The sequence below is a fragment of the Cornus florida genome, unplaced genomic scaffold, assembly GCF_030987335.1.
Source record: "Cornus florida cultivar Cherokee Brave unplaced genomic scaffold, ASM3098733v1 CherokeeBrave_3.0.0_Hap2_Chr02, whole genome shotgun sequence".
Classification (NCBI taxonomy): domain Eukaryota; kingdom Viridiplantae; phylum Streptophyta; class Magnoliopsida; order Cornales; family Cornaceae; genus Cornus; species Cornus florida.
In genome coordinates, this window is record NW_026775572.1 from 38,777,534 (window position 1) to 38,790,712 (window position 13,179).

The 13,179-nt window shown below is 37.2% G+C and overlaps 1 protein-coding gene and 1 long non-coding RNA gene across 4 annotated transcripts; one reads left to right on the forward strand and one right to left on the reverse strand.

Annotated features, from left to right (window-relative positions):
* The first annotated feature begins 2,053 nt into the window (after positions 1-2,053).
* On the forward strand, positions 2,054-6,805 carry LOC132294738 (uncharacterized). Of its 3 annotated transcripts, XR_009478189.1 has the most exons (7): positions 2,054-2,392; positions 2,583-2,644; positions 2,910-2,985; positions 3,071-3,133; positions 3,237-3,318; positions 5,143-5,219; positions 6,214-6,805. It is a non-coding gene; the product is annotated as an uncharacterized LOC132294738 (long non-coding RNA). The 3 variants fall into 3 exon arrangements; XR_009478190.1 differs by lacking the exons at positions 3,071-3,133; positions 3,237-3,318 and having other exon boundaries at positions 6,214-6,804; XR_009478191.1 differs by lacking the exons at positions 2,910-2,985; positions 3,071-3,133; positions 3,237-3,318 and having other exon boundaries at positions 6,214-6,804.
* A 2,453-nt stretch (positions 6,806-9,258) lies between these two features.
* On the reverse strand, positions 9,259-9,828 carry LOC132296089 (uncharacterized). The gene has a single exon (XM_059794329.1). It carries the CDS (start codon positions 9,826-9,828, stop codon positions 9,259-9,261), a length of 570 nt encoding a protein of 189 aa, XP_059650312.1.
* Between the last annotated feature and the right edge of the window lie 3,351 nt (positions 9,829-13,179).

A 13,179-nucleotide genomic window follows, 5' to 3' on the forward strand; every position in this document is an offset into this window, starting at 1 on the left:
TTTTGTTTTGTTTTTGTTTTTTTTTTTTTTTTCATGTGAATTTAGGCAAGGAAAAGGTCTTCCACGGACTTCATGGAGAGGGTCCAGAAAGAGATCAATGCCAGCATGCGTTCTATACTTATTGACTGGCTTGTGGAGGTAAATTATGGTGTGTGGTAGTATTATTAATTTGGAATTCCAAATCTCTGAACTTCCATGCTTTTAGGGGTGATCCATCGTATGATAATACATTTTTACCAAGTAAGATGGATTTGATTAAATTATCGAACTCCTGGTTAGTAATATGATCACCCTTTATCGAACTCTTAAGTGTTTAACCATATGTACATTTCTACTTTGAATGGTGAGCTTGCTTGTATCTCCAACTGCATGTTTTTGAAGAGTACAGGCTGGTCCCTGATACCTTGTATTTGACTATAAACTACATAGATAGGTTTCTTTCTGGCAATGTGGTGGATAAGCAGAGGTTACAATTGCTTGGTGTTGCATGCATGATGATAGCAGCGTAAGATAATATTTTATGCCTTATGCTTATTTCCTCTTCTCTTTGATCTTTTCTCACTTCTCTCTCTTTTTCTATATGTTTATGTATATCTGTGTGTGTATATGTATATATTTATTATTAATTTTTTGTTAAGGAATAAACATGGATGGTAACAAATGAAATGATATTGACAGAAAATATGAGGAGATTTGTGCACCCCAGGTGGAAGAGTTTTGTTACATAACTGATAACACGTACTTCAAGGAGGAAGTTTAGTTTATATGTTAATGTAGCTGCATTTGTGCATTATCTACATGTTGCTTTCAGTTTTTGCTAAGCACTACGAAATATGATTTTTGCAAGTTTTGCAAATGGAATCTGCTGTTCTAAATTACTTAAAGTTTGAAATGATAGCCCTGACTGAAAGAAGTGGGGGTAATGAAGAGATAGGGGTGTCATCCAATGACCATTGGAAATTAGGCTATCAATTGTGGCTGAGGAGTCCAGTTGAAGAATTTCCAAGTCATTTAACCCCAATTGCTGAACAATTGGACGATTAGGCAGCCAATAATCCATCCACAACTTTGTATCCTTTCTACATCCAATCCTATGCAAAATCAGTCTTTCCATTTCCCTAAGCTTTAATAGGCTTCTCCAAAAACCTGAGCTTAGAGCTGAAGGTTTAACAGACCAGATGCGCTTATCTTTGATGATATAACCATATGACCTTGCAACCCAAAGCTCTCTTTTTTCAAGTATAATTTCCAAATATGCTTAAGGTTGGCAATCATATTTGACAGCTCAAGGTTAGGAAAGCCTAATCCCCCCAAAATCTTAGGCCTACACACTACATTCCAAGCAACTGTAGCTCCACTCTTTTTCAGCTCCACACCAATCCAATAAAATCTTCTAAGAATCTTGTTAATGTCTTCAAAGACTTTCTTAGGTAAGACAAAAGACTGTGACCAGTAAGCTTGAATAGAACAAAACATTGATTTGATCAAGACAGCTCTCCCAGCATATGAGAGAAACCTAGAAGTCCAGTTGCCAATTCTCTTGGTAATTCTTCCCACCAATGTTTGACACACTACAAGAAAAACAGTTTTCTACCACGCTTTTTTTACCACGGTTTTAAAAAAACCGTGGTAGAAGACCCTTTCTACCATGGGTTTAAAATAACCGTGGTAAAAAATATACTTTCTACCACGGTTATTTTAAAACCGTGGTAGAAGACCTTTTCTACCACGGTTAATGAAAAACCGTGGTAGAAAGTAAATTCTTTTACCACGGTTTTAAAATAAGTAGAAAGTATTTTCTTTTACCACCGTGGTAGAAAGTGAATTATTTTTAATTTAATTTAGGCGGTTCTTTCTACCACGGTTTTAAAATAACCGTGGTAGAAAGTGTCTTCTTTTATCACGGTTTTAAAATAACTGTGGTAAAAAGTATATGATTTTACTACGGTTATTTTTATAACCGTGTAGAAAGTGAATTATTTTCGCAAAATTTTTGGCAGGTCTTATTCCCGCTAGTGTCAACAAACTGCTCACATAACACTTACAGATCGAAACATATACAGAAGTAAACAAAGACAAAGATAGCAGGGTGAATGTGAGGTAGCTCCTTTGTGACAGTTCTAAGCTTCTTCTTTAGTTCTATATATCTCCAAAGCCGGCCACCCCCTTTCTCTCAGACCGTCCAAGCCGTCATTCCTCTTTCTCTCCAAGCCCAACCCTTCTACCGAAGCCATTGAGGGTTGAATCGACGGTCAACGCAGCGTTAAAGCAGAGAAGATAGCGGCACAACTGTTTGGCGTCGAGATTGAACAAGGATTCGCCCCTTTCTCCAAGCCCTAACCCTAGCTCCCTCTCTCATTCGAAGCCCTAAATTTGAAGGACACGAATTGAGGTTTGTATTTTCATCCCCTGTTATATTCATCAAATTGATACTCAAATAGGTATGGAATGGGATTCACCCCATACTTCTAACAGAGACAGTGGTTAATTTGGTGGGTTATATATATATATATCTTCCATCTTCTGCCTTTTTCTCTTGAACTTATTTTCTCTCTAACTGAACCTTTAAATTTTCTCTGTAGCTGTCCCGTATCTGAAAACCCAAGCTTGGATCCGCTGTTTAGTGTATAAATAAGTTTTTCCTGTGAGTATACATACTTTCCTTGTGCATATCATGCATCATATATATATATATATATATATCCATAGCTATATATCTCTTATTGTTCATCTATCTTTGATAAGGATATCAAGTTTAATAAAGTATTGGATGATTAATCCGAGGGTACTAAGAAAATCTCATGGGTTTAATGTACTTCTTTTTGGCTGTAGTATGCTATTTAATGCAAGAAGTTCGAAATGGTTCTTCACTCTGTTGTAAAAAGTCCTGCTTCAATTTTTAATGATAGGTGGGCTGGTCAAGCTTTGTTTGGGACTCTTACGCCTGACATAACTGTTCTCACTCTCTTGTACAGCATAGCCGGGGTATGCATTTTGAACATGCATCTTTGCATACATTTTACATGACATGAACCAGACTAATTTATATATATATTTTTTCACATTTAAGCTGGGTATCACCATCGTAAATGACTTTAAAAGTGTTGAAGGGGATAGAACACTCAGACTTCAGGTTTTCTCCACTAATTTTTTTGGGATACCATATGAATCTTTTACCATCTGTAAATTTCCCTGTAAATTGTTGTAACCTTTGTATGATATTGCTGTTTAACCAGTCACGTCTAGTAGCATTTGGCTCTGCGACTGCTAAATGGATTTGTGTTGGTGCTATTGACGTTACTCAACTCTCTGTGGCTGGTACGGCACTATTGTTTATATCTGATAGCAATGTCTCAACAACATCTAGTTGCCGCTATTATGTTAAACTGAAGACCTTCTACAAACAAAAAATATGGTAATTAATGATTCCTTTAATTAGATTGGAACGTCACTGGGGATTCATTTGGAGCTTGGAAAGAGCAAGGAAAATAACGTTTTTTTTTTTGTAAATTATTATTTTTCCCGATAGCTAAATTAAAATTTGCTCCATGATCCATCAGATGTTACATTTTCTAATCTTTTGCTGGTTGTTTCCAATTTCTAAAAGGAGCTTTTAGTGTTTTGATGGAAATCAACCTTTTGCACTGGTTGTCAGGATTTGTCGTGCTACATTCTAGTGACCACTCATGCCCTTTTAGAAAGGATGGCAATGGCGCTTGACCATCTTTTCAAGCTAGCTTAGACTTGTGTCATGCTCACAAGCCCCAGAAACTAGTTTATGCACTACCTGGTACATCTGGTATTGAGAAGTATAAGAGCGCAACCCTAGGCTCTGATGTAGAGTTGGTGCAAGGCCTGTGCACACTTTGATATATATATTTTAATATTAGTTTTGACCAATTTAAACCAATTAATTAATCATGCTTATTCAAATCATCATCTAACCAGACAATCTAGACCACAAAACAATAAAGTAAAGTAAATTAAAGATAAAGATTTATGTGAAAAACCCCAATGGAAAAGCTATGGGACCTAGTTCAGGCAGATCAAATTGATTATGAGAAAAAAAAAAATTACAACTAGATTACCAGTTACCCAAACTCTAGAAAAAACCCCAATCATCTTGGGTGACGCCAAAATTTTCATTCGAGTCTCTGGACTGTCTACCCCGACAACAGATCCGCTTCGCCAACTCATAATTTGGTCTCCAATGACTAGTTGTTCAATGTTTTGATGCGCAGGTGTTATAGTTTATCAATCTTCAAGTATTGAATGAAGCTCCTTGCTTAGGACTGAATCGCACAATATAATAGGGTATTTATGAAGAACCTCATTGTGATTGAAAAATAAGGCCTCCCAGTCTCTTTCACAATTATGTAGTTGAATCTCTTATGTTTTTCTTATATTTAGACTTTTTCTCACATTCCAGGCGAGTCAAAAGATTGATTAAGACAGACCTCCTACGACACCTTTCTATAGTGTTGTAGAGATTAAAAATTGATTAGGAATATTTGGAAAGTCTAGAATCCTTTTTAGCCTTGGAAACACATATTTTACCAACTTTGGCTGTCCTTTTGATCGATTGATCGACAAATCAATCGACATGTTCTGGATTTGCTTCAATCAATCAAGCTTTCGATCAAGCTATTTTGGTCTAAATTTGATTAATTGATTGAGCTTTTTTGTTGAATCTAACTACACATAACCTTCTAATGCTTTGTTGAGGGGTCACAAGGATTTGAAATTAGGCATATGATATATTGTTCCTGAAACTGTATCTATTTAGTACTCGTATGTTGAATCATTTTATGATAATAAATGTCTAAACACACAATGTGCTCTTTACTCTTGTTTATACTTTGTACTAGTTAGATAAAAACTCATCAATCTTTTACATCAATGCGCAATGTTAATGTATATTGAAAATGAATTGGGATAAGATCTCATGAAGAGCATGAATGTTTTATTCGCTTTGAATTTATGGCTGCGAAACATGATTGTTTGAAGTATTTAATTTTAAGTAATAAATCATATTTTCTTGTTGTAAGATGTTGAATACATCAAGTTACATTTTTCGGGTAGCTAATTATTTTTATTATTGCTCATGGAGGTGCTCATTGCAGTATTCTTTCATGGTTGCAGGTTACCTTCTAGGAGCTGGTAAACCATATTACGCCTTAGCTCTTCTTGGTTTAATCATTCCACAAGTCTTTTTCCAGGTAAAGAACATGCTGTTATTGCTTACGATTAGTGTGCCAAATAATTATATTGATAAAATACGTCATCCGGGACAGTTATTTTAAAAACCCATTTCTATAATCTCAAATTTGATCTCAGTACTCAACAGTTCTGTAGGCTGGAAAACATTCCCTGTACACATTGTTTTTGTTGAACAGAGAATTGAAGTCGTTCCTGCATAAATGCTCTGAGTAGTAACTATTCTTTGTGTTGAGATATTTTCTATATGCCTATATATGTGAATGTGTTGACATGGACTTCAATGCCAGAGATGATAACCAAAAAGCCGTTTCTTCAATATATATCTACTGATTGTGTGATTAGCGTAGTTCATTTATAATGTTCCAGGTGATAGTGTTTCTTATTCTACTCTGATTGGGCAGGTTGTAGCCTCTTGCATTTCTCTAAGTAGTGAATTCCAAACATGGTAAAAAAAAAATAAAAAATAAAAAAATTGGAACTACCAGAAAATAAAAGTGAATTATCTAGTGTATATCCCACCTATGTGGGGTGTTGGGTGGGGAAAATTGCAAACCTAACCTTTGGCATGATTTGACAAAGTGAACTGCTCTTGGACTGAAACCTGCTTTCTCACACTTGGTGCAATGACAAGGGAAAATCAGAAAAACTGTAAAAACGTGAGTTGCAAATCACCATTTACCTTTGAATTTCAGGTAATTGCAAAGATTGACAGAGCTAGTGAGTTCATTTAGTTTTGTAGAAGAGGAATTACAGTTTGAGTAGTCTTAATTTAAACAAAACCCTAGTTGCAAAAGTAGTTTAAATTTCTGCCCGTCCAATGTTCTTTTGTTTTTGTCGTGGTTGATAATTTTTATAAGTAATACTAAGAAATTACAGATTTATCTTTTGTGCTTCTAATCACGATTCTTCGTTGTCACCTCCTCAGAAAATGATTTTTGCGAACATACTTATGCGACCTGCTCATTCTAACAATCACTGAATCTACAATTGCAGTTCAAATACTTCCTCAAAGACCCAGTTAAATATGATGTCAAATATCACGTATCTCTTCTTCCCCATGAACTATGAAGAATTTAGCTCTTCTCCTTCTTCTATTTTTATTTTTTGTCACAATTCTACATTTCCTTCCAAGTTTAATTTTTTGAAATGATAGAGCAAATTATAGAAAATTTGATGAAAACCCTTCAATGGCAATAATTTGATTTATCTCACATTGATCTTTTTGTTATTGGAGGAGGTTGTCCTAGCATAAAAGTTTTCAGGCTCAACAGTTCTAGTGTGTTTGAAAGGAACAAAGTATGCATACTTTTGGAACTGTTGTAGGCCTATGATTTCAGTTCAGTTTGTCCTAATCTTACACAATTCCATTCCAACATTTTATGCTTTACAAATATTATTATTTCACACCTACTTTTATTTTTCTCAAATTACTTTTGTTGCACGTTACTACTCAAATGATTTCTTTTGGTGACGGGATGTCAATCACCCAATATATTGAGTTAATAGGAAGAGTAGATCTTTCAATGTACCTTTATTATAATGCTTGCTTTGCTTGGTTTAATTTTGCCAACTTTACAACTTGTTTTATATTCTCTTACTTCAACTATTATATCTTTGTAGGTCAAAGCTAGGATTGCGGTTGCAGTTACTTTTTTTTTGTGGCCGTTATATTTTTTGTATGGCTTATGAAGAAGTTGTATATATGTAATAGAAGAGAGAGACTAAAACAGAGCAAGAAAATATAAGAATTTTTGTTTTATTTTGGTATGGCATATGTGATGACCCTGTGGGCGGGTGTGCCGTGGGCGGGTGCGAGAGACACTGTCAGGCTACCACACTGGCGAGCTACGGGTGCACAGTCCCACATCGCCTGGGTAGAGGAAAGGTGAAGTACTTATATGTAAGTGTGTCACCTCCAATTGGTATGAGGCCTTTTGGGGTGAAGCCCAAGAGCAAAACCGTGCGGGCTCAGGCCCAAAGCGGACAATATCATACCATGTGGTGGAGTGGGTCGTTACAAATGGTATCAGAGCCTGACCCAGCAGGAAGTGTGCCGACGGGGACGTCGGGCCTCCAAGGGGGGTGGATTGTGATGACCCTGTGGGCGGGTGCGAGAGACACTGTCAGGCTACCACACTGGCGAGTTACGGGTGCACAGTCCCACATCGCTTGGGTAGAGGAAAGGTGAAGTACTTATATGTAAGTGTGTCACCTCCAATTGGTATGAGGCCTTTTGGGGTGAAGCCCAAGAGCAAAACCGTGCGGGCTCAGGCCCAAAGCGGACAATATCATACCATGTGGTGGAGTGGGTCGTTACAGCATAAGAAGCTAGAAATTTGTATATGGTTAATTTTTGTATAAAACAATGATTTAGAATTGGTTTTATATATATATATGATGTTATTAGTTAGTTGTAAGTTATTTTGGTCATGATGCTATTTTTAATTTATTTAGTGTCCTTGCAAGGCTAGTAGTAGGGAAAAAAAAGGGAAAAAAAAGGCCTCATAGGGGCTGCACTATTTAAAAAAAAAAAAATTATATAACACTTTCTACCACGATTTTGAACCGTGGTAGAAAATTGACTTTCTACCACGATTTTGCACTGTGGTAAAAAGAATGACTTTCTACCACGGTGCAAAACCGTGGTAGAAAGAATGAATTTTTACCACGGTGCAGAACTGTGGTTGAAAATAGACTTTCTACCACGGTTTTTCACCATGGTAGAAAGCCTTTTCTGCCATGGTAAAAAGTCATTTTTCTTATAATGACAGTCTCTAGCCTTAATGGCAGATAAAGAAAGAGGCAGTCCCAAGTAAGTGACAAGAAGTGTTCCTGAGTCAAATTATAGAATAACAAGAATAGAAGACTTGGTTTGACTGTCTACTCTTGAGAAGAAGGCTTTACACTTTGAAGGGTTTAGTTGCAGCCCAGAGAAGGAATAAAACAATGTTAAGGCATTAACTAAAATTTAGACAGAAGCAGTGCTAGCATACGAAAACGTCAATAAATCATCTGCTTATGTGAGATGGGAAATATTAAGCTTTTTGCATCTCCAATGGAATTTGTAATAGGGGTTCATTCTGATTTGGCTGTTAACTGAGTGTGAGGACTTCCATAGCAAGAACAAAGAGCATAGGAGAAATGGGGTCACCTTGTCTAATACCCCTCTTCTTTTTGAAAAATCCAAAAAGTTCTCCATTGAAAGAAATTGAATAAAAAGGAATAGTAATACATTAGGAGATCCAGTGCACAAAAATCTGTGGGAAACCAAAGAGGTAAAGTGAATCAAGTATAAACTGCCAATGGATTAAGTCAAAAGCCTTCATAAAATCAATTTTTAAGGCACAGTTTGGCAGATGGTTAGCCTTGTTGTAACCATTTAACAATTCATGGGCAAGAATAATGTTCTCAGAGATATCTACCTTGTACCAATGCATTCTAGTTTTGACTAATCAGCAAGGGAAGTGTGGGAGCAAGTTTCAGAGCTAATAGTTTAGAGATTGTTTGTAAATCAAGTTGCAACAAGAAATTGGCCTGAAGTCATTAATAGTTGAGGGGTTTAGAATTTTTGGTACAAGGGCAATGTAGGAAGAGTTGATTTCTTTAAGCATCTTGCCAGTGATAAAGAAAGTCTTTAACAGCTGCTATAACATCATGTCCTATAATATGCTAGGTATATCTGAAGAATAATGAATTGTAACCATCAAGACCAGGGCTCTTGAATGGGTGAAATAAAATAATGCAGTTTTAGATTTCTATTGTTGAGGGTATTGAGGTGGGGAAGGGTAAACAATGATTTGGTATAGTTTTAGAGATAAATTGTGAGAAGGATTCCATACCTTGATATTAAGAGTAACCTTGCCCCAAAATGGAAGTGAAGTGGTTGAGAAATTCATTTTTCATGTCATCACCATGTAACAATGTACCACTTGAGTTAAAGATGGATTTGACTTTCCTTCTGTTTACATTAGAACCAAAGCTCCTCATAAAGAAAGTTGTATTCTGATCCCTTTCCTTAAGCCAGTGGACATGAGCTTTTTATTTGTAAAACAATTCCTCAGCAAGGGAAAGCTCAGTGAACTTAGTTGAAAGCTCATTCTCAGTCAATCTAAGAGAGTCATCAGCTGGGCTGAGGTTAAGGTTTTTTTGGCAGAGATAGAGTTCATCCCTGTAGGCTGTAACTCTTGCTGATATGTTACTATAAGAGGCTTTGTTCAATTGTTTGAGTGGAATTTTCATTACTCTTAGTTTTTGTACAAGGACAAACATCTTGGTACCATGAATTTCCTTTTGCCACTCAGTTGAAACAAGGTGTAAAAAGGACGGGTCAAGGGTCCAAAAGTTAAAGAACCCTAAAGGTATGTTCTTTTTAGGGATAAGGTCACCAAATCTAATCACCATTAGAGAGTGATCAGAGATACCATGTGGCAAAAATTTGTATTCAGCCTGTGGGAAGAGAGAAATCCAAGAGAATTTAACTAGAACTCTATCTAGCTTTCTAGAGATGTTTGCACAACCAAAACTACCATTAGACCAAGTGTGAAAAACCCCAATAAATCTCATATCTTCAAGTCCATTCCTATCCAAGTAGGCCTTAAAATCCAGCATACCTAATGTCTATCTAAGAGCTCCCCTATAAGAATCATTCATATGAAGTAAGACATTAAAATTCCCCATTAGAATCCAGGGCTCATTTGACAAGCAGTGAGAATTAAGTGCCCTCTAGAGAGCCTTGCTTTCAGCAGTTGTGTTTGCAGCATAAACAAATACCGCTAAAACCCTTTTCCTTATGTCAATCAACTCAATTTCATAATTAATTACTTGACTGTGTTCCACTGCCGAGATCATTGAGATTTTCAGTCGATTCCATAACACCCAAACCCTTCCCAAAACTGATGAAAGATAATTACATCTAATTTGCCATTGTGGGGCAATGAATCTGTGAATAGCTTGCATATTCCCACAACATACCTTGGTTTCTAGTATTGCAATGAGACTTAGCTTTGAGTGTCTAATAAGACACCTAACCTCTATTTGTTTGAGGGTAGAGTTAAACCTTTTTATATTCCAGGCTGCCCAATTCATTTAGAAGAAGATGAGAGGCTGCAAAAACACCTAAACCCCTTCACCCCTTCAATAAGACACTGCTGACCACTGGTTTAGTAATCCTTGGCCTCCTTGCCATTTTAGAATGCTTGCTATGGATTGGTTTTCTAGGCTTTAGCAATTTATCCATGATAGGGATGAGCTCAAGGTCTTTATTGCTCTTTGGAGAAGCATCACCAGAAGAGGAAACAGTGTCCTCTAAACAACAATGGTCCATATTTGTTGTATCATTACCAAGTGCTGCAAAAGAGTTTGTGACCAAAATGTTTGGAAAGGGATTGACAACACAATGAGGTTCAGGGCTGTGATGAGATAGGTCAACAACAAGGTTGATGGCTTTTTTCATTTCAATTTGAGGTTTGGTTATTAATGTAGTAGTATTGGTTTTGGTATTTCTTTGTGAGATATGTGAATTAGGCTAAGGAGGTTTAGGACATGGAACAGGTGGAATATGAGTTTGGAGATTTGATTCTACTGCCATTTGTGAGGGAACTGCAAGATGAGGTTCAGTTGACAGTGGCTCAGATGTAAGATGTGGTTTGTAGTATGGCACAATTGCTTTTTAAGGTAAGGGCTTTGAGGAAGGTGAGGGTGGGACAGGTTCAGCATCAACAATAGGTTGAAGAGGGACTGTGGGAATCATATCCTATGAAACAATTTAGGGAATTGAGGCTAAGGCATCTAGTGTGGTGCTAATATTGTATTGGAAGGGGTTGGGGATTGGGTGGCATGAGCTCATACCTCTTTTCCTTGTAACCAACTACCATTCCTGATTGTTAAAAGGATCAAAAAGGTTTTGATCCTTGTCATGGTCAGGTTGTTTTGGGAAGGACTCTCCACAGAGAGCACTTAGATGTCCAAAAGATGAACAATTTGAACAAACAACAGGTATCCATGGATATTGTACCCTTACAGTGGCATTATCTCCACACTTGAGGGTAACTTGGAAAGACTTTGGCAGAGGGGAATGCGGATAAATCTTAACACAAACTCTGGCAAAATCAATTCTACTTATGTTTTGGGTAGTTGGGTCTTCAAGTGTAAGCTTACCAACAACACTTGCAAGGTAACTGAGACCCATAGGTGACCAGAGCTCAAAAGGGACATTAAACATTTAATCCAAATTGATAAGGATTTAACTGCCCTAGATATGGATTGTGCAGAAGGGTTATGATTCCAGAGTTTGAGGGAGATGGGTTTACCTGCTAGGTACCATTGTTCTCCTGCACGTACTAAAATGCATCAATCAAGGGTGTCAAATTTGAAAAAGAAAATACTTTCAGAGTTGGCCACCATATTTCTTAAACCTCTACAGTCCCAAAGCTTGTGAGCATGATTAGAGATGGTCTTAAAAGGCATCATTCTCTTGAAAGTTCCAACTAAGCATGATTCCCAATAATGAAGCCCACTGTGTCGTACCTCTACTGGCGGATCAACAAGAAGAACATTATTCTTTTCAGAAGGCTTGAAAAATTGGAGTTCCTAATTAGAGGAATGTGGTTGTACGACTAAAGCCCAGCTTCTTGTGTCATGATTAGTCAAAGAATTCTCTTCAGCAGGTAAGGCAAGTGAATGGTTAGGATGTAATTGGATTTTGGAACTAGTTGGTTGACAAGACATCTGGTTCTCTTGAAGTCTATTCTCTTGGATTCTGTAAGGAGACTCAGTAGAGAGGGGAGTGGGTTGAGCTGGAAAACCAGGGAAAGAAACAGTCATATCATTGTTCAAATTCAAATTTGAATCTTTCCCTCTAATGGAAACACCATCTGGTGGCACGTGACCAACATTCACCGGGGGAGCATTGGAGAAGCAACCATCATCACCGCCAGCTGAGGCCTTCTGCACTATGATAAAACCCTCAAGCTTACTTTTGATAATTATGATCTCCTCTTCCTTAGCCTTCAGTTGCACCTTAAGTCATGCCACTTTTTTAATGAGGGCAAATTTTGAGGCTTCTATTGTGGAGGCATCAATGCCTTCAGGTAGGTAAACCATGTCATCAATAGGCATGTTTGAAGGGTTGAGAATTTTGTCCTGTTGGAGTGCCTTAATAACCTTAGATTTGGTAGAACCTGAGATGGTAGGTGATCGAGTTTGGAGCTTATTGAGTTCCATGGAAGAGGCTTCTGCATGAGCAGGTGTGGGGGTTCCCATCTTGGTCTGAGAAGCGACATGCGAGATGCCATTCTGAGTGCTCTTGGATCCATACTTGGTTGAAACATCATGAGTCTTCAAGGGATATATGGGGGTTTACGTTTGAGAAATTTGTGAGAAGGTAATACAAGAGAGTGTGCCAGAGGTGTGGGTGAGTGGGAGAGTGAATTCCGGTAGGTTGGGATGGGGTGGAATGGAGGTTTCAGGTGGTTGGAGGGTTTGTTCGTGTTCATTCTTCATACAATCGCCTTAGGGCAAGTTTATGTTGGAAGAGAAAGAACAAAGTAGAGAAAAACATATGAACATAATTTATCGCCGTAACTCAATGACTTGGAGAAACACTATTAAACATTTTTCCATTAAACCATCTTGAAACACTTTAAGATCTATACTGTGGTTTAGGGCTGCATTCCATGACTTGGAGAAGGTTGCTTGGCATTCTATGCTGTGGTTGGTGATTAGAAGTAAACTTTTGAAGCAAGACATGATGGTTAGTTCATTTCCTCTTCACCACTTGTTATTTTGAATGGTTTTACACCAAGTCAGTCTTGAGACAAGGCAAAGAGATTTATATACACAAACATAAAATTGAAGTATTCTCTATGGTGTCTTTTGAACTAAACAAATTTTATTTAGATACAAATTATATACATTAATCATTCTTGAATTAAAAGGACGGTCCTCATAAGGTATGTTAGT